The sequence below is a fragment of the Barbus barbus genome (assembly GCF_936440315.1).
Source record: "Barbus barbus genome assembly, chromosome: 18".
Classification (NCBI taxonomy): domain Eukaryota; kingdom Metazoa; phylum Chordata; class Actinopteri; order Cypriniformes; family Cyprinidae; genus Barbus; species Barbus barbus.
Window position 1 is genome coordinate 16,533,809 of NC_136746.1, and position 20,357 is coordinate 16,554,165.

The following is a 20,357-nucleotide window of genomic DNA, read 5'->3' on the forward strand; positions in this document are numbered from 1 at the left end:
GTCCAGGACCTCCAGCAGAAATATAGGCCCACAGCATCAAAAATACAGCAGTATATTTCATTGTACACATGGGGTACTTTTTATCCCTGTGTTCACCAAACCCATCTTGAGTGTTTGCTGCTAAAAAGCTCATTTTTTAGTTTCATCTGACCATAAAAGACAGTCCCATTTGAAGTTCCAGTCGTGTCTGAGAACTGAATATGCTGGAGTTTGGTTTTGGATGAGCTAGGAGAATTTTTCTTGAAATCCTCCCAAACAGTATGTGGTGATGTAGGGGCTGTTTGACCATTTTTTAAAGGTTTATGACCCCGAGACTCAACTATTTTCTGCAATTCTCCAGCTGTGGTCCTTGGAGAGTCTTTGGCAACTCAAACTCTCCTCCTCACCGTGCATTAGGATGATATAGACACACGTCCTCTTGCAGGCAGATTCGTAACATTTTATGTTGATTGGAAATTCTTAATTATTGCCCAAATGGTGGAAACGGGAATTTACACTGCTCTAGCTCTTTTCTCAAAGCCACTTCACTAATTTGTGAAGCTCAATTATCTTTAGCTGCACAGAAATATATTATTTGGTTTTTCTCATTGTGATGGATGATTAAGGGAATTTGGGCTTTGTTCTCCCTCCTATTTATATTTTTGTGAAACAAGCCATGTCTGGATAATTTCATGTTCATAATCACCCTGAAGTGCTCAAAATTGTGAATATGAATGGGAATATACTTCAGCGATATACTCATAAGAGTTTCTAGGGGTGCCAATCATTGTGTCCAACGTGTATTTGAGAAAAACATTAATTTCCCCCATTTTAAATTCTTATTATCCAATGAAATGTTACATTTTTGTGAAATCTATCTATCTATCTATCTATCTATCTATATATCTATCTATCTATCTATCTATCTATCTATCTATCTATCTATCTATCTATCTATCTATCTATCGTTTGTCCAAAGATTCATATAGAGCACGTACAGAGAGTTCACAATGAATTGTGATTTGAAGATCTGAACAAATTTGCGTCACTGGAGTTACTTTCACAACAACCGGGTACCATTTTCTGAAGGTCCTCGCCGACCACGCTGACTTGAGATCAGCTCGACGAACTTTGTTTTGCCTTCTTAATATATGGCATCGGCCATGATCAACTGATCCCAGATCAGTGCTGATGAAACCCAGGCGGCTCCCGACGCACCGCGCATGCGCGTATTGTTTCGCTTTTAACTGGAGTTGACTGGCGTGGCCGCCAACAAGAGTTATCACAACAGTGCGCCAGTCAGAGCAACTGTATCCAATCATCAATTTAGGGCAGCAAGTTTTAGTTGTTTTGATATTCAGGTGCTCTCTGGTCCTCATTTTATCGTGCCTGGTGTTATGGAAAGCTGACATTGGAGGCGTGTAAGAGACTGCAAGCTAACAGTTGACATCGAGTTGTTTACGTGTAGCTAGTTAGCCCGTTAGCAAATCTGACATCCGATGCTCGTTTTAGGATGAAATGGATAGCTTTGTTGTTTCCCATGGATTAATCCGCTTGTTTAACAGGTCCCACAATTTTCCACATCAGATGTGGTCGGTTCAAGCAAGTTAGAAACACAAACTGACGCAAGGTAAGTCATCACCGGCTGACACTTTGGATTAGCTCGCCTGCTAGCTGTGTCACCATAGCTAAGTTAATTATTAACAGATAAATAGATTTCACTTATTAAGCGTCATCTACGGTATTTACAGTAAAGAAACCTCTTTATAAGGCCTACATCATGATCCAACACGAGTAGTTGTCATAATGTGGGTAGCAGCCATTATAAATGTCTGATGAGGTGTATTACTGATGCGTGCAGATGGAGAAACCTCCTTTCAGACAGAATCAGGTCTGTGGGTCATGGCTCATGAAGGAGAGGCTGGGTACAGGAGGATTTGGACATGTCTACCTGTATCAAAATCAGGTAATTTACCGGATTACTGTTGATGTGGGAATGTATACTTTGCTTAGTTGTCTTACCTGTAAAGACAAAGAAAATGTGAATTTTCCTCCTCATTATTTCTTGCAGGAAACCTCGGAAAAGATTGCTGTGAAGCTCTGTCGCCTTGAACTTAATGCAAAAAACAAAGACAGGTGGAGTCGAGAGATCCAGATTATGAAAAAGTGTGTAAATCTATAGCAATCAAATGCTTGACTTATTTTTTTGTTAAAACATAGTTCATGAATGTATACACACACACACACATATACATAATTAGCAATATCGTATGAGGGGGGTTTCATCTTTTTTTCCCCCCAACTTTTCAGACTGAAGCACCTTAATGTGGTGACAGCAAAGGATGTGCCTGAGGAGATGATGCACATTGCCTTGAACGATTTACCACTTTTAGCCATGGAATACTGTTCCAAGGGAGACCTTCGAAAGGTGCTTTTTCTTTGCATCATCTCTCATGTGCCCTTTGTTGACATTTTTACTAACTCATTTACTTTCTTTGTATCCTTGTATTGCATCTTGTAGTTACTCAGCAAACCAGAAAATTGTTGTGGGTTAAAAGAGAGTGAGGTGTTGGCGCTACTCAATGATGTTGGTAATGTGTCATTTCCAAACTGTTATCAGTATTTTTTATTATTGATCAGTAAGGGGTGGTAAGTAAAACAGCTTGTTTTATTTTCTACAGGTTCTGGAATCCAGTACCTCCATGAGAATAAGATCATTCACAGAGATCTCAAACCAGAGAATATTGTGCTACAAGATATCAATGGAAAGGTATTTTCAATTCAGTAGTTTGATTTTTGTAATATTGACATTTTCCAACCAAACTTGTTTTGATGTCTCTGCAGCTTGTCCATAAGATAATCGACCTTGGCTATGCCAAAGATCTAGACCAAGGGAGCCTATGTACTTCATTTGTGGGGACTTTACAATATCTGGTACGTCTTTGCATTCATCAGTGATAAGAAAAGGCAATTATCACAATAAGTCGACATAATAAAAGTTTGGGTACAGTATATTTGTTTTGTTGTTGTTGAAATGAGTGCTTTTTTTAGGAATGATTTGTTAAAGGGATTCTGTCATCATTTACTCGCACTCTACTTGTTGTAAACCTGTATGAGTTTGAACACAAAAGAAGATATATTGATGAATGTTGTTGGTAATGTTAGTTGATGGTAACCCTTGACTTTCATAGTGTTTTGTTTTTCCATACTATGGAAGTTAGTGGCTACTGTCAACTTGGAGGTGAGTAAATGATGACAGAATTTTCATTTTTTGCATAACCATCCCTTTAAATTAAACAAGTGAAGACATTTAGAATCTTACAAAAAAGTATATTTCAGTTGCATGCTGTTCTATTGAACTTTCTTTTCATCAAGAATCCTTTCTATAAAAGAATGCGTTCTATAAAAAACATTAAGCAGCACAATTGTGTTTCAACACTGATAATAATAAAAAATGTTTCTTAAGCTCCATATCAGCATATTAGAATGATTTCTGAAGGGTCTTGTGACATTTTGAATGTTTCAGGCTCCAGAGCTGTTTGAAGGCAAGTCATATACAGTCACTGTGGACTATTGGAGCTTTGGCACCATGATCTTTGAGTGCTGCTGTGGATTTCGACCGTTTCTTCATAATCTTCAGCCTGTGCAGTGGTATATGTCCTGATAACCTACATATGAATTATGCCACAATGCTTGTATCTTACTTTCACGTGGAATACAACATATTTTCTTTTAATAGGACAAGCAAAGTGCGAAACAAAGGTCCTAAGGACATAATGGCTGTAGAAGACATGAATGGCGAAGTCCGCTTTTCCACCCGCCTTCCATACCCCAACAATCTGAGCAGGTAGCCTTTATATAGACCAAAAAACCTTGCGTTTCTTGCACCATCATTTTTGTGACTCTGAGTTGACTAGTTGTTTTTGGTACTGCAGGACACTACTGGAGCCCTTAGAGGGGCTGCTACAGCTGATGCTAAAGTGGGACCCAGTACAAAGGGGAGGAGGATTGAATCCAGAAACAAAACAGCCCCAATGCTTTGCTCTTCTAGATCAAATACTGAACATGAAGGTTTGACATTGGCATTATTGCATCATTTCATTAAAATGTTGCATTTTTAGGCAATAAATGTAGGCTTTCTTCTGTAATGCAAAATAGGCAAAGAAAAATGAGCTGAAATATATTTTTTTATTTTATTTTTTTTTGTAGGTTGTGCACATCTTAAACATGACAACAACCCAGGTTCACTCATTTCTGCTTAGCCCAGATGAAGGACTTCTTTCTCTGCAACAGAAGATTGAGACCGAGACCAACATCGAACTATTGAATCAAGAGCTTCTGCAGGAAACAGGAGTCATGTTAGATCCCAGGAAACCTGCTGCACAGTGTGTGTTAGATGGAGTAGTAAGTATTTTTTTGGCTTCTTGAATGCGTTCTTAATTTTCCAATGGTCATTTTAGTAAATCACTAGCAATTTATTATTCCTTTTTTTAATCATCAGAGAGGATGGGACAGCTACATTGTATATCTGTTTGACAAGAGTTTGACCAAGTACTCAGGACCTCTAACAGCTAGAACACTTCCTGAGAGTGTGAACTTTATTGGTAAGAAGTGATTGATTTATGTGCCAATTCTGTGGATAGGGGGGGGGGGGTGTACTTTGTAAACTTTGTGTGGGATTTTAACGTTTATTGAGTTTCCCAAAGAAATCTCCACCACATTCATTTTGTTGGAAACTTTTCCTTCGTCAAAGCAGAGACCAGGAGACGTTGGGATATCTTTCAAACAGAAGTTACTCTTTATTGAGAACTCGCTGTGCGTCGCTGTAGTCATCCAAGTCTGACTATATCTCAGCACAGTAGAGTTTATACCTTTCGAGGGGGAGGGATACATAGAGGTGGAGACAATCTAAACAAAGCGTGCAAATGCAGTACAGGAATCGGACCATTACCAGAATTTCCCCAGCCCTGACATCATCAGCATAACAGTGTGATTCAAATGCATAGGTGCTAATCCAATCAGCCTGACAGTATCACCCATACCTTAATTAGTGATTAGTGAAGTGACATTCAGCCAAGTATGGTGACCCATACTCGGAATTCGTGCTCTGCATTTAACCCATCCAACGTGAACACACACACACCGTGAACATACACCCGGAGCAGTGGGCAGCCATTTTATGCTGCAGCGCCCGGGGAGCAGTTGGGGGTCCGGTGTCTTGCTCAAGGGCACCTCAGTTGTGGTATTGAGGGTGGAGAGAGCGCTGGACATTCACTCCCCCCACCTACAATTCCTGCCGGCCCGAGACTCGAACCCGCAACCTTTGGATCACGAGTCCAACTCTCCATTAGGCCACGACTTCCCCACCTTCACATTATCATAGCTTAACTTGGGACAATGACACTGTTAAGGAGGTGCATAAAGACAAACGGTTAATGTCAGACACCTGGATTTCTTGACTTAATCTTCTTTGAATATCATCATCTATGCCTCAAATGCTAAATTCAGTCTACTAAACTTTCTCAGTTTATATACTATTGTATTGGAACCTAAATTAAACATTTAATAAATTTGTAATACAACAATTTCTCTGTTTCAGTGCGGGAAACCAAAACTCAGCTCCCTCTGAGTGCCCTTAAAAAAGTTTGGGGTGAGGCGGTAAGCTACATTTGTGGCCTCAGAGAAGACTACAGCCGCCTCTTCCAGGGCCAACGTGCAGCCATGTACGTGCAGTATATTACCATGCTCATTAATGTGTATATCTTGTGTTTTGGGACTTTTCCACTTACAAAAGTCAATTTTTTTCGGTTTGTAGGTTGAGCCTTCTCCGCTACAACACCAACCTTACAAGATATAAGAACTTGATGTTCTCCTTTTCGCAGCAGCTCAAAGCAAAGCTTGACTTTTTTAAGAGCAGCATACAGTACGACTTGGAGAAGTACAGTGACCAGATGCAGTATGGCATATGTACGTTTTAATGTGCTAGATTTCCTTGAATGGTCAGAAATGTATTATTGCATTAGTGATGATTATCTAAAATGACTTTTTTCTTTCTGAAGCCTCTGAAAAGATGCTGAAGGCTTGGCAGGACAATGAAGAGAAGGCTGCTGCGTTTGTACAGGTGCTGTGGATAAATTATACATTTTACATATACATAAATGATAAATTACAAGCATACATTTGTTTTGAAATCTAACTGCTCATCTAAGTATTCTTCATGTCACATACAATGTAGCACACTATTGTTCAAATGTTTGTGGTCAGTAAGGTTTTAAGAGCTCTCTTATGCTCAACAAGGCTGCTGTAAAGTCCACACATTTGGCCCAAAGAAGGTATCCAATGGTGGATGAAGGTTTCCTGCATCTTTGGTCTTTTCAATGTGCAAAGTTCTTCAATTTAAGTTAAACTCTAATCTGACTCCATTTTATTGTTTAATCTGACTCCATTTTATTATGACCTCGTATTTAGCTTGAAATGCAAATTGATTGTCTATTTCTAATTAGTATTCTTCTGATATTTGATTATTCTAGTTAACTCTTGACTTTATATTTACTCGTTCATTCAGTTGCTCATGATGCTAACAAGGATACAACATAATTTACTAGTGTCAATAATTACAGAGTAAAACAGAATAAGGTCAAATGTAACAATTTATTATCAGTCAGGTAAATACTGTATGCGTTATGTCAATTACATGGCCAATTCAAAGAGATCAAATCATATCAATACAAAACATCGAATTCTCAAAGATAAATCTACAAGTAAAGGATGCATACCTGACTTTATAGAAATACATAGTGTGAAGTATTGAGACACACCACACTACGGGCTTCTGGCTACAGAATCGCCCCGATCCTTTTGCAACATTTCCTTAAGTACTTCAGACCAAGACCAACACCCCCTGAGATGGAGACAGGAACTAACAATTGGAATTTGCTTTGATCAAGTCGAGTTAACACCTTTTGGGACAGAAGGTAATTTGCATGAAAGGTACTGGGAAGGTACTTGACCCACCCTCTACAGTGTGCAATACATCTCTAAACTCTTAGGATCTGTATTACCTTTTAGTTTACTTGTAAGAATGAGACCATTGTACCAGACACTCTGAGATAATTCAAATGATACCAAACATGACTGTAAATATCACTTGCATTCATGTAGAACATTATATTCTACTATCGACCATTCTGAGTAAGCTGAGTGAAGGGAAGGATGGGTGAGGGGATTTAAGAAGAAACAAAAGGGAAGGAAGTTTCCTGCACCTCCACTCTGTGGGGTGTCTCGAAGATGCCCATGCATGTTTTTTCATCCTTACACTGCATTCATCAGTAAAAACAGTAGTATTTTGAAGTATTATTGTAATTTCAAATAAATGTTTTCAATTCTTATTCTGATTTAAAATGTATTTCATTCCTTTGGTAAAGCTTTACTCCAGTTTTCAGTGTTATATGGTCATTCTAATATGCTGATTTAGTACTCAAAAACATTTCTTATTTTGAATCTTGAAAACAATGTTCAATATATATATTTTGTGGTAAATTATATATTTTTTTCAGGATTCTTTAATGTATTTGAAATAGAATTCTTTTGCAACATTATAAAATCCTAATTGTCACTTTTGATCAGTGTAGTGAGTCCTATTTAAAAGTATTATGTACTGACCCTCACCTTTTGAACAGTAGTATATATAAATTTATTGACACGTGGGTTGTTTTAGCAACAACTTAGGTTTTATTTACTTTTGCAGGTGGCAGAGATCGGCCACCTGGATGAGGAAATAATGGCTTTGCACTCAGAAATTGTTGAGCTTCAGAGAAGTCCTTATGCTCGTCGACAAGGAGACGTCATGGAGCAACTGTAAGTTCATTCTTTCAGCGATACTGTCTGAACTTTCTCAGCAGAGATGCCCCTTAAACCTTTTGAATTGAAATCATGTCTCATTACAGGCAAGACCGAGCAATTGAACTCTACAGACAATTGAAAGCAAAATGCAAAAGTAAGTACAGTCCCATCTTGCATGCTCATTCTTCCTATGTCTCATTCCAAGTACTTGGATTATTTATCTGTGTAGGCAAAATTTCCTTACATATTCTTATTGTTATATAAGTTTTTGGGGTCTGGATATAGTGTTCTTCATTTCCCTTAGTGCCAGACCCCCAGCACGGCTACAGTGACAGCTCTGAGATGGTGAAGGTCATTGTACAGACCGTCCAGAATCAGGACCGGGTACTGAGGGATCTATATGCACACCTCAGGTAAAAAGCTTTTGAAACCATCCAGTTCACAATCAGAGAGGATTGTGATGGTTCATGTTTTGCTGTTCAATCTGCGACTAGATAATAAATGAATGCTGCTGTTGCATTTTATGTATGAAATCCAGCTTTGCTGTTGTCTTATTTGCAGTAAAATCCTTCTGAGTAAGCAGAAGATCATCGACCTCTTCCCTAAAATTGAGAGGACACGGGAGAGCATTAAAGAGGCAGATGGCACTGTCATGCAGATGCAGATCAAGAGACAGAGAGAGTTCTGGCATTTACTGAAGATTGCCTGTGTGAGTCACATGCTTCTAATGTCTCAGGGCCAGATATTCTCATAATATGCACATAATCATGGACTTTCCATTGTAATGGTTTAGTGTGTATTAGGGGTGGGTGTGATGGCTATTATCTGGTCATTCCATCTATTTGGAACTTGATAGACATGAACCAAAAGGCTCTTTTTTTTTTTTTAGCTTCAGCAACAATTGTGATTGAATCTGTTTGTGTTTAGGCACAAAACACCACACGAAGCTCTGTGAGTCAGAGTGGAGAGATGCCCTCCTCGCTGTCAACATGGAACCAGACTCAAGCCCAGTGCTCCTCTCGCCTGCCCATGTCTCTGCAAGTGCCACACGAGGGGTAAATTTCTCTTCCAAGCCTTAGTGAGCGGCCTACTAGTAGTGATATTAACACCACTTCATAGGTTTCAAGTTGAATTGATCAGCGTATTTGATCACGAGTGTTTGTTTTCAGAGATTCAGTCAATCATTTACTTGAGGAGAACCAGCACTATTTGAGTCAGCTTACCAGTTTACTGCAAGAAACCACTGAGGAGAAATCAGAGAGCATCATGGTAAGTGTTTTTTGTAGGTTTATTATGAAATTCATAGAATTTCTGTATATGATCATGACCGCACATATTTGCTGCTGTAACACTCTCTGCTTTTTTCTTTCACACAGGCTCAAGACTGGAGCTGGACTAAATACGAATCCCTGGTTGATAAATCACAACGTTTGTAGAGTCATGGTGAACTCCGTGACAGGAAGTAACAAGTCATTCTTTGAATACATTTATTCATCATCACTGGACTGGGTTGTGTTGACTTGTATGATTTGTTAATCATAAAGTAACTTCTTTCTCAGTATCTGAATTAATTTAAAATCACATTTTGCAGTCTTGTAGCAACTCTATATATTTTGAGGATGCATTTGATACAGTACCAAGAACATGCAAACGAAATTCAGGCAATGTAACAATGTAACTCCAGAAATGTATTTATTTACGTACTTCATAGTTCTCTGTATGGGCTGATTGTACTTTCATTTTAGGTGGTAGAGTTGTTTCTTTTTTTTTTTCTTTTTTTTTTTATATAAATATGGTAGTTCAGCATCTGCACTTTAAAGGCTCACTGTGAATGTTTGGAAAGGTGTGAGGTCCGACAATGAAATTGGTCATGTTCAAATAATGCACTTCAAGATCACTTTTTGAAATTTTAAGAATTCTGTGAGGCCCCAAGTAAAGGTTTGCAACAGACAGATTGAAAGGCAGAGCAATGTTGAGGATGATAAAAGCATAAATGTTTAGTCACAGGTCCCATGAAAATGTGTTTGGTCAAACGTATACCAGCACAGTCTTTTTTATATTTTGGATTTGGCAGTGATGGCAACAAAAAATCTTCATATCAGGTAATTGCGGTTAAGAATGAATGAGATCATTCATCAGTGGGCAAATTATAATCAATAATTTTATATTATTCCCTTTTTACATCACATTTTCAACCATGTTTTTGTCCAAAGATGATCAGCGTCACACAAGAGAGTTCATCACAAACTGTTGTACAAGATTTTGCATATTATTATATTTTGTTTGTTTTGTTGGATTATTATCTGAGGATATTTCAGACATGGGTTAAAAGCATCTTATGAAAGAACACTTAGGTTTTAACGTGTTTACTGTATACATGACAAATAAAGTAATTAAAGTGATATCCATTGTGATCCATGTAGTGTGGAAAGACTCTCTACTAATCGCAGTAATAAGAGGGGGACTTTACTGGTAATTGATGAAGACAAGACTTTTGAAAATGTTTTGTAAAATGTTCAGATTTGTCTATTTTAAGATCCACATTTTTACTCAAAAAGATCTCGCACAGAATGAGTGACATTATTTCCATGTCCTGAAGTGAATGTCGGTGCAAGACAAGTGTCAAAACATTTCCTGCAGTGTTATGATTAGGGCTGGGACTCGATTCCAAAAATAATCGATTCCGAGGCGTTGGGAATTGAGAGTCGATTCCATTAGGCGGAATCGACTCCTCTTTAAGATTTTTTTTTTTTTTTACACAAACCGCAGCCTGTAGCCGATTTCATTTGTCAACACAATCATGTCACCTGTAAAGAAATAAAGTTCAGACAAAATAAATGGATCCAGTCGTAACACAGAGTGGTTTAGGTAGGATGATTATTTCAGCATTGTGTAGCAATCAGCGCAATGACTGACCCAATGAAATCTTTAGAATCGGTTGCTGGGCGGGGTTTGATCTTCCTCCTTGTAGTTTAGGACAAGAAGAATAAATCTGATTTCTTACACTGCTTTTTTAAAAAACAACCACGTACAGTATGGAGACTGGCGCTATCAGTGACTGTTTACAGGGGCAGCAGTAATCTAATTATTGACCTTATTCTGAATAAGACAATATTCTGATTAAAGTGATTACATACACGAGTTGCTTTCAGATTATTCCGTTCATGTTCCCGTTTTACGTGTTACAGATCGATTAATGGCACGCGTCATTACGTCTCCATGCCATGCAGTCCAACGTTTCTTCCAGAATTATCAACATACAGTTTGTCTTCGTTATGGTACTATAAATAGTTTTGGCTGTTTCATTTTCAAATTATACGAAAGCTACGAGTCACTTCGTCGTCGTATTAACAACGTTAATAGTTAGATTAAGGTGTGTAGCCTACATGTCTGTAATGCAGTCCGATAATGCGACTAAAATAGGAATAATCCACGTTTTATCAATTTGCGTTTACTTCTATTATGACTTTAGCCAGATTAAGGTAATTAGAAATCACTGTTTACATGGTAGTTTCTTAATCAGAGTATTGTTTTAGGCTAATCAGGTTCATATCGGAGTATTGTTGTCCATGTAAACAGTGTTTTTTGATTATGTTCCATAGAGAAAAGTGTCTCGTTCTATTTATGACCAAGCAGCACTCTCGCAATAGGACTAATAGGAAGGACAAATGGATTTGCAACATTCGATTTGTCACGCCCGGTGTAGAGAGTTTCTCACTGTGTGGCACGGTAAAATGCGAATATGTTAGACAAGGTGTTGGTATAAAAAAAGAAAGAATCGAAAATAACAGTGAGGAATCGATTCTTGGAATCGATTCTTTCGATTCCAGAAACAAGAATCGGAATCGATTCCAAAAAATCCGGAATCGAACAGCCCTAGTTATGATTAATCCAACCACAAATCAGTATGCAAATACAGGGACAAATGCCATTCAGCATGCAAATAGGTGTTGAGAATGCCAAGTCACTTTACCTCTGTAGAAGGGAAATGCTCACATTTAAAAATTTGAAATATTACATAAATTTGAAATTACAAAATAAAACCGAAAATGCTTTGCATACTTAAATGATCATCATAAAGTTTACATTTAGTCGAGAAGAAGAGATAATATGAAGTTTAAGGTCTTTCATTGCAGTAATCCTGAGATTTCAAGTACAGTATAGTATCGTTAAGTATTGTATGTTTACTGGGGACTTTTATTTTGAAACAAGTGTTTTCAGTTTAATCATTGGATCACATGTCGCATTCTAATAAATAGACTAACTTCCCATTTACTATCGATATTGTGTTGCAAGTCAAACTGTTAGACAGGTAAGTGTAATATTAAGTGCGCCTTATACCTTTTCTGTATCCTTCAGGTGTTTTATTTATTTAGGTTCGAAGCGGTGAAATATTAAATGATTGAATTTATGAAAAGACAGTGGTTACCTAACTTCCTACTTAACTACTTGCTGTTGTGTCCAGTTAATCAAATACAACAGTAGTATTTAAACTGAAGTTGACTTAACTTATCAATTCAATTCAACCTTTACAGGTCTATTCTTCCACCACCGCTCCTCAACAGCTAATAATGGCAGCATCTCAGAAATGTCTTGGAAAAGGTAAGAAATCATTATGACACACACACACAAAATTACATTTAAAGCAGCATGTTTTTTCATTTTTATTCCATGACTGAGCAGGATTGTGTTGTGGTTACAGTCTAGTCATATAATATCCCCTCGATCATCATGTCCAGATATGTGTCCTTGTTATGTTAGGAAACGGGGGAGTTTCGTTATTTCATTGTGTTGAATCTGTACACGAAAACTTGACAAGTCACGGTACCTTTATGGCCTCCAGGTGTGTTTAGTGCTGACGACAGTATGACTGCACTTTTATGAAATCACCACTGCATCTATAACTAATGATTTCCCATACAAGTGCTGCGTCATGCGCTCGTGGAATCAGGTTTACAAAAGACTATTATTATATAATTAATCCACATAAGAGACTATTAACTTTAGTTAGTATATTGTTAACTTTTTAATATGAAAATGTAATGCATAATGACAACATTATGTGCAATGCTCTTGTCAACACTAAAAACCTGTACATACTTGAAAATACATTTTGATCATTAGAAACATATGTACAAGTGACTATACATCAATGTCATCGCAGAGATGGTTAGATTAGTTCTAACATGATTTTTGTTTAAATTGGGCCACAGGAAGCCCTGCTCCAGGCCCTGTGCCAAAGGACCATATACGGCTCTACAGCATGAGATTCTGCCCTTTTGCCCAGCGGACAAGATTGGTGCTCACTGCCAAGGGAATTAAGTGAGTGCAAACATTCATTGGCATTAGTGAGTTCTTTAGTTAGTATGAGGGTGTGCATGACATTGCATGATTATTAAAATCATTTCAAACATGTTTGGGGAACAATAGTTTCTGCTTTGAGTGAAAAGAAAAGCCCGTATGAATAATTGTATTTTGTCCTAGACATGACATTGTTAACATCAATTTGAAGAATAAGCCTGACTGGTTTCTGGAGAAAAATCCTCTTGGTTTAGTGCCAACACTTGAGACCCCGAGTGGTCAGGTGATCTACGAGTCACCAATCACCTGCGATTACCTGGATGAGGTTTATACTGAAAAGAAACTGCTCCCATCTGACCCGTTTGAGAAGGCGCAACAGAAAATGCTGCTGGAGGATTTCTCAAAGGTATTTCCCAACTCGCTTCCTCAGGATATTATATATAATCTTGCTAGATTGAATGAATTGAACGTTTTCATCAATATGAATGGATGTTATTTTTAGGTGACTCCCTACTTCTATAAGATCCCTGTTAGCAAGACAAAAGGAGAAGATGTGTCTGCACTTGAAGCAGAACTTAAAGAGAAGCTCGTCCAATTTAATGAGGTTGGTTGAAATGCTGATAATATGATAATTGAGTGGAATATTGATCCAATATTGGATTTCTGATGTTACGGATGTTAGGAGATACTCAGATCTCTGTTACCCTTCCTGTATAAACTCATGCTTTCTCTGTGTGGTTAATTGCTTTTGTCAGACCCTTGCCAACAAAAAGACCAAGTTTTTTGGAGGAGATTCAATAACAATGATTGACTACATGATGTGGCCATGGTTTGAGAGGATGGAGATGATGGATCTGAAGCAGTATGTTTTTATCTTCACATTTTATCTATCACATTTATTTGTTTATAGTGCACAAGCAATAAAGAGATAATAGATTATAACAGATGTAAACAAATGCAGACATTTTACTCCATAAAAAAAAGATGTTAATATAATTTGAAGATGTTTTACACAAAAAAAGAGTATTCAATTTAAACAAATTATTTAAACTAAAGGGGTAAGAAACTCAATCAGTTAGTGGATTACAAAAATTAATTTCAGTTAAGACTTGTGTGAATGATTTCTTTGAATATTCACACACGCTCTTCATAATTTCCAGCTGCTTGGACGACACACCTCAGCTGAAGAAGTGGACTGAACACATGTTGGAGGATCCCACTGTAAAAGCCACAATGTTCAGCACAGAAACCTACAAGGTGTTCTACAAGTCCTACATGGAAGGAAATCCCGATTATGATTATGATTTATAGAATAAATAATTGTTCTCTGGTAAAACACACCTGTCTGTTTTAACAGATTTTGTTTCAGAAGGTACATTAATATCTGTCCATCTTTTATTCTGTGATCCTGATTAATACTGATTCTGTGAGCCTGATTAATAGAACTCAGGCTCGAGTTTTTCTAAATCTGAGTTTTTTTTTTTTTTTTTTTGCTCTGTAGAACATAGAAGGTATTTTGAAGAATGTGGGGAACCCAACAGCTGATGGTAGCATTGACTTCCATAGTGTGAAAAAAAACTCTTGATGGTCAATGGCTACCATCAACTATTTGGTTACTAACATTCTTCAAAATATCACCACCTGTGTTCAGAAGAAGAAAAAAAAAAACTAAACATCTGAGGGGTTAAAATGCAGTAAAGGGGTTAGGTGATTTATTTTTTTTTCAGTGCTTGTTTGCTCAAGTGCTCCACCCCATCCAGAACAAAAAAGCAACAAACTAATAATGGACATCTGCCAGTTGCCTCTTAAATATTTATTGCATTGCTAAGTGACTTTGCACAACAGAAGCTTTGAGATGTCTGTGTCATAACCTATGACCAAGTGACCCTTGTGTTAGTGTAAATTCACAAAAAATATAGTTTTTCTCCAGAAAGGTCTATACTGACAAACTAACAAGCTGACTCATTCTGCAGCTGCAGAACTGCAAAAGAAACCTTTGCATGACTTTGCAAGTCGCCCACACTAACAACAGAAACATAAACGGTGAGCATTATGTGGAAACATTAGATTATTGTCTTTTTATTTAATAAGATGTTGTACTTGACTTGTGATAAAGATAAGAAGATTAAAAGTCACTAGACAATCCAGAAATCAGTTGTCATCCCAGCTCTTACGTCTGCAATATGATACAAGAAGCTATTGTGAATATAGTTGTCATGTCTATTGTTGTTAGACAAGGATTAATAATAAATGGTTAATAAAATGAAGTGAAATGGAAACTTTGGACATTTCCTAGTTCAGTGGCCTATACTGAAATATTATCTATGAATTAAAAATGCGAAAAATATATATTTTGAATGTTTTTAATTGTTGTGAGCTCCATACACTATGGAATTTTTATAATTAATATGCTAATTATTATTATTTGCAGGTAAAACTGTCCCCAACTGATTTTGTTACAGTTTATCAATATTAAAATACAACTTAACGACGTGTATTTTCTAAATGTATTTAATGTTTTCATTTCACAAACAACTTTAATTCGCTTTTCCATTATATCAATTATTTTTATGCTTGTGCTTTTGGAGGCTATGTTGTATAACTGTGTAATAAATATTAAAAGTATTAAGAACACACACTGTTTTTAAATCGTTATTTTATTAAACACATTCATTGGTTGTACCCTTCCGCTAGAAGATAAAATCCCGAGATAGGTATAAACGGAGGTCGGAGCCTTGTAAATATGCCCTACACCTACCCCAACCCTAAACCTACCCTCCCTCTTGGAGCTGCCCAACCTACTTCTCTCCACTTGGAGGTCTCCGGGCTGCAGCGATACTTGAAAATCCCTGGCAGAAAAAACGAGCAGTGATGCGTGTTCCGCAACATAGCTGGTACTATTTTGGTCTGGTAGTTGATTGAACAGGAAACAGGACATGGCACAATCAGAGAAATGTACAGTAAATCGGCACATCTGGAGATAATAGCAGACTTCTGAGAAGTGTATCACTTATAGTCGTTAAAATGAATATGGTATAACTTACTCTTCAAGCCATTAGAAGTAGCCTACCTTTAAGAATCTATTGTAGTGAACTAGTTTGGTAGAAGAGCTTTATTTTGAAAGTAACATGGGTAATAAGTTAACAGTATGTAAGAGGAGGGGTCATTATATTCAGCCACACCCATTCCTCCATAAAAACTCAACTTTCTAGCTAACATTTACTTCAGTCAGGTCAGCCGATTCAACGGGTAAGCAAACGTTGAATTAATTTTTGTTTGCTTTCAGTAAAAGATATTAAGCATCTATAATAGCCTCCAAAGTATTTTTTCTTTCTTTCTTCCTTCTGTTATGTAACACATACAGTTTTTGATTGTTATGCATAAAACGTTTTTCTATTGTTTGTAGGCTCACCATCGATTGTTTCATTTCCTCCTTTAAGATCTTCTTTAAGAAAACACTCTTATAATGGCTCCATCTCCAAAATGCCAAGGAAAAGGTAAGAGAACGCATGGAAATTAGACTCCCTCACAAAGCTTTCATTGTTTGATCTTTAACTTGTTAATGCAAAAGCATTCATAAAAACATCCAGATATGAATTCACGTTCATCTGCATAGAATTTCAGCTAGTTTCATTATCCACAAGAGTTTCACTGCAGAAAACTCTCCCAAATGTTATCGGACCATGACATTGCGTAATCATTGTTAAAAAAATGCTTTCTGATAAAACAGATTATAAACTCTTCAAATGTAATTCATAAACAGTTTAGTGGCCAACATAATTTTACTGATGAAATTCCATCCTTTTATTTAAATAACTTTTTCATATGTAAGCTATGTAAATATTTACATTATTGTGTCCCATGTGTTTCATTGGTGTAACAGCATGTCCTGCTCCCGGACCAGTGCCGAATGGTTTTATTCGCCTCTACAGCATGCGATTTTGTCCATTTGCTCAGAGAGCAAGACTGGTGCTCACTGCCAAGGGAGTTAAGTGAGTATCAATGTTGACCTGCTGTGCAGTATTGGGTTACATGAAGGGTTGAGGTGTGCCTAATGTGTACATGTGATATTTAGAGCATAAATTAGATTTGAGTTTCTTAATTAACATTTTTTTGTTGTGGTTGTGAGGACAATCACTATCTTAAATATCTATCCACTAAGTAGTAGGCCTATTGATTTTATATTCATTTTACATAGACATGAAATTATCAACATCAACTTGAAGGATAAGCCTGATTGGTTTCTGGAGAAGAATCCTTCAGGGACAGTGCCCGTATTGGAAACTTCAAGTGGTCAGGTGATCTATGAGTCACCAATCACCTGCGAGTACCTGGATGAGGCCTACCCTGTGAAGAAACTGCTCCCATCTGACCCGTTTGAGAGGGCACAACAGAGAATGCTGCTGGATCATTATTCAAAGGTAGGCAATTTGTCAATTGGAAACATGTTATGTATCTTCATTGTTTTTTGATTGAAGTGAATTTATGCATACATGTTTGGAAATTCATCCTCATTTCAGGTGATTCCATACTTCTATAAGATCTCTATGGGCAAGAAAAGAGGAGAGGACGTCTCAGCAGCTGAAGTTGAATTTACTGAAAAAGTCTCCCAACTAAATGAGGTGGGCTGAAATTACTACACTTTCTGAGAGTATACCTTTAGCAATTTAATAACTGCTTTTTTATTCTTTTTTTCAGTATCTGGTGAAAAAGAAGACCAAATATTTTGGGGGCGATTCAATCACAATGATTGACTACTTGATCTGGCCATGGTTTGAGAGGGCAGAGATGATGGGCGTAAAGCAGTAAGTTTTTTATTAGATACATGTATATACAAGCATATTACATATATGCAATATATAATGAATGTATGATAAAAACACACATATTTTACTCAACAGCAAGAGGAATAGTGTGCCGAGTCATAGAGGTTAAGTTAAACAGATACGAAAACTAGGGCTGGGCGGTATATAGAGTTTGTACGATATATCGATATATTCGATATATTTCTTTATAATCTGCTTTAAAAGCATTATTTTTGTTTTTAGATTGCAATGTTAGAATGTAATTTTAACCGGTTTTTAACATAATATATGGTTGAATTCACTTTATTTGTTTAATCCAAATACAAAAGTGTAGAAAATACCGAGATATATACCGTATATCACAAATCAGCCAAAAAATACAGAGATATGAATTTTTTCTCATGTCGCCCAGCCCTAAAACATTGATGAATGACTGAGATTAGTAAAGGTAGGGCTCTGGTTCCAGCTGAATTGAAAAGCACTTTGGTTCAGTGAACTTTATGCACACAAGTACGTCTTCACACGTAAACTTCTTGTGAAAGCAACCATCTTTTGCATGTATTTCTCCAAAGCATAGCTTGTTTGTAAACCTAATAGTTCTGTGTCTCTGTTTGTGGTTCAGTTGTTTGGCCAACACTCCTGAGTTAAGGAAGTGGATTGAATGCATGTTCGAGGATCCAGTGGTCAAAGCCACCATGTTCAACACAGAGGATCACAAAGTGTTTTTCAACACCTACATGGACGGAAATCCTAACTATGATCATGGTATATAGAGTACAACGGGATGATATCTGTTCATGTGTGTGTGGAATTTTTCATCATAACTCTTTTCTTAGTCTAAGTATTTTTATTCCGAATTTATAGCCAGTTATGCTTTTAAGCCTCAGACCTTAGACTAGATCCCAGAAGGCCATGTAAAATGGCTACAATGGGTATATTACTATGTCTGTCTGTCATACATGAATATAAATAAACTAAACATACAAAATATAAACATATTTTTGGGCAAATCATATATCCTTGTGTTTATTCCTTTAATCGCTTATCTTTCTAGTAGGTCATGGGTTTTCCAGGAAGTCAAGAACTGATAAAACATAAACGTGTACCTTGAATGCAGTGTAACTTGCTTTGGATAAAAGCTTTTGCCAAATGCATAAATGTAAATATAAATGTCTCTCTCTATATAACCAATTTCCTCTTTGGTCTCAAGTGAAATGCTACTGAGCTACGCACTGCATGTCTTGCACAACAACATTGTTTCCTGGGAGGGGAAACTGCACAACTGCATACTGCTTAAAAGTTTGTTTAGTGAATCTCTGTTTTAAAAAAATCAAAGACTACAAAGAGTAAAACCAGTGCATTGTACAGAAAAGGTAAAAAAAAAAAAAAAAGCCCTTTTCAAACCAGTGAAAGCGCTTCTGCTTGGGCCTGTACATGTCACTGCGCACCATTTCTTTAGATGTGCTTGCTGCTCATACTTTCGACATTTCAACAATCCCTTATGTTGACAGACAAGATCAAACCTGATAATACTGCTAAATACTCTCATGTTACAGAATTTAAATTCTTAACATATAACATCATTTACAATATCTCATGGTTCAGAGATCCTGAATCAGCTGCCAGAATTATGATGAATAGCAAATGGGTGTTTCTTCAACCATGTGCACTTTTTAGCCCTGTGGACTTTAGGAAAATAAACTTTCTTAAAATCCTATTACTTTATAGCAGCAACGACTTTTCAGTCACATCTCAAATGATGTATTGTGTTTGGTAACATTCTGTGGTGGAAATTACATTTTAAACTTTTTTTTTTCTTGCCAAGGTCAATTTCACAGCAAGCATTTTAGATATTTTAAATACTTGTTTTCACTTTTTGCATCATTGAACAACATTACAGCTTGAAATGATGCATGATAAAAAATAACTATTAAGTGATATTTACCTTGATTTTCTTCACACATTACATATTATTTCAACTCCAGCATGCTCTAAACTGACACTGCCCCCTTGGTAAAAACAAATAAACAAAAAAGTAACTTTTGCAATATACTTGATTATTATTATTATTATATGAAAAGTTTGTTTATTGTTGTGATAATGACACCAAAACTATAGGAGAAGTTGTAAAGTGTACTAATTTATATATATATATGTATAGATATATATATAAAACCTTGCTACGTGTACTGCGTTAAGCTAACTGAAACTTATAGCACTGGCATATCATTGCCATAGCTCTTTTGTTGATTTTGATTGTTGATGGTTTCCATTGTCCTCATTTGTAAGTCGCTATGGATAAAAGCGTCTGATAAATGACTAAATGTATTTATATATTATATATATATATATATATATATATATATATATATATATATATATATATATATATATATTTCATTTAAATTACTAAATTAATTCACTCTTTGT

General features: G+C 36.6%; 3 protein-coding genes across 5 annotated transcripts; all 3 read left to right on the plus strand.

The window, feature by feature from the left end:
* The first annotated feature begins 1,026 nt into the window (after positions 1-1,026).
* On the plus strand, positions 1,027-9,633 carry LOC306884411 (inhibitor of nuclear factor kappa-B kinase subunit alpha-like). The gene is made up of 23 exons (XM_079440234.1): positions 1,027-1,400; positions 1,545-1,609; positions 1,841-1,945; positions 2,051-2,145; positions 2,290-2,407; positions 2,501-2,570; positions 2,661-2,749; positions 2,824-2,913; positions 3,506-3,630; positions 3,719-3,826; positions 3,915-4,050; positions 4,189-4,383; positions 4,481-4,583; positions 5,579-5,702; positions 5,795-5,946; positions 6,039-6,100; positions 7,727-7,836; positions 7,926-7,975; positions 8,126-8,234; positions 8,383-8,530; positions 8,749-8,876; positions 8,991-9,090; positions 9,198-9,633. Exons 3-23 carry the CDS (start codon positions 1,841-1,843, stop codon positions 9,255-9,257), a joined length of 2,277 nt encoding a protein of 758 aa, XP_079296360.1. The 5' UTR covers positions 1,027-1,400; positions 1,545-1,609; the 3' UTR covers positions 9,258-9,633.
* Positions 9,634-12,010: 2,377 nt separating this feature from the next.
* gsto1 (glutathione S-transferase omega 1) lies at positions 12,011-15,757 on the plus strand. Its single transcript, XM_079440261.1, has 7 exons — positions 12,011-12,133; positions 12,357-12,423; positions 13,035-13,143; positions 13,306-13,528; positions 13,625-13,726; positions 13,878-13,984; positions 14,283-15,757. The coding sequence occupies exons 2-7, from the start codon at positions 12,393-12,395 to the stop codon at positions 14,431-14,433; spliced, it is 723 nt and encodes a 240-aa protein (XP_079296387.1). The 5' UTR covers positions 12,011-12,133; positions 12,357-12,392; the 3' UTR covers positions 14,434-15,757.
* Positions 15,758-15,926: 169 nt separating this feature from the next.
* LOC306884428 (glutathione S-transferase omega-1-like) lies at positions 15,927-19,646 on the plus strand. Of its 3 annotated transcripts, none has more exons than XM_079440264.1 (7): positions 15,927-16,016; positions 16,529-16,619; positions 17,006-17,114; positions 17,321-17,543; positions 17,643-17,744; positions 17,821-17,927; positions 18,550-19,646. In XM_079440264.1, the coding sequence occupies exons 2-7, from the start codon at positions 16,589-16,591 to the stop codon at positions 18,698-18,700; spliced, it is 723 nt and encodes a 240-aa protein (XP_079296390.1). In that variant the 5' UTR covers positions 15,927-16,016; positions 16,529-16,588; the 3' UTR covers positions 18,701-19,646. The 3 variants fall into 3 exon arrangements, with proteins under 3 accessions (XP_079296390.1, XP_079296388.1, XP_079296389.1); XM_079440262.1 differs by lacking the exon at positions 15,927-16,016 and adding an exon at positions 16,070-16,371; XM_079440263.1 differs by lacking the exon at positions 15,927-16,016 and adding an exon at positions 16,301-16,371 and having other exon boundaries at positions 16,563-16,619.
* Positions 19,647-20,357: the final 711 nt, after the last annotated feature.

Bases quoted from the DNA above. Each gene is read 5' to 3' on its own strand.
- gsto1 (XM_079440261.1), top strand. From the start codon at position 12,393: ATGGCAGCATCTCAGAAATGTCTTGGAAAAG. The intron at 12,424-13,034 runs GTAAGAAATCAT...ATTGGGCCACAG, and splicing joins TCAGAAATGTCTTGGAAAAG to GAAGCCCTGCTCCAGGCCCT. The intron at 13,985-14,282 runs GTATGTTTTTAT...CATAATTTCCAG, and splicing joins GAGATGATGGATCTGAAGCA to CTGCTTGGACGACACACCTC.
- LOC306884411 (XM_079440234.1), top strand. From the start codon at position 1,841: ATGGAGAAACCTCCTTTCAGACAGAATCAGGTCTGTGGGTCATGGCTC. The intron at 2,408-2,500 runs GTGCTTTTTCTT...TGCATCTTGTAG, and splicing joins CCAAGGGAGACCTTCGAAAG to TTACTCAGCAAACCAGAAAA. The intron at 2,750-2,823 runs GTATTTTCAATT...ATGTCTCTGCAG, and splicing joins TACAAGATATCAATGGAAAG to CTTGTCCATAAGATAATCGA.
- LOC306884428 (XM_079440264.1), top strand. From the start codon at position 16,589: ATGGCTCCATCTCCAAAATGCCAAGGAAAAG. The intron at 17,544-17,642 runs GTAGGCAATTTG...TCCTCATTTCAG, and splicing joins TGCTGGATCATTATTCAAAG to GTGATTCCATACTTCTATAA. The intron at 17,745-17,820 runs GTGGGCTGAAAT...TCTTTTTTTCAG, and splicing joins AAGTCTCCCAACTAAATGAG to TATCTGGTGAAAAAGAAGAC.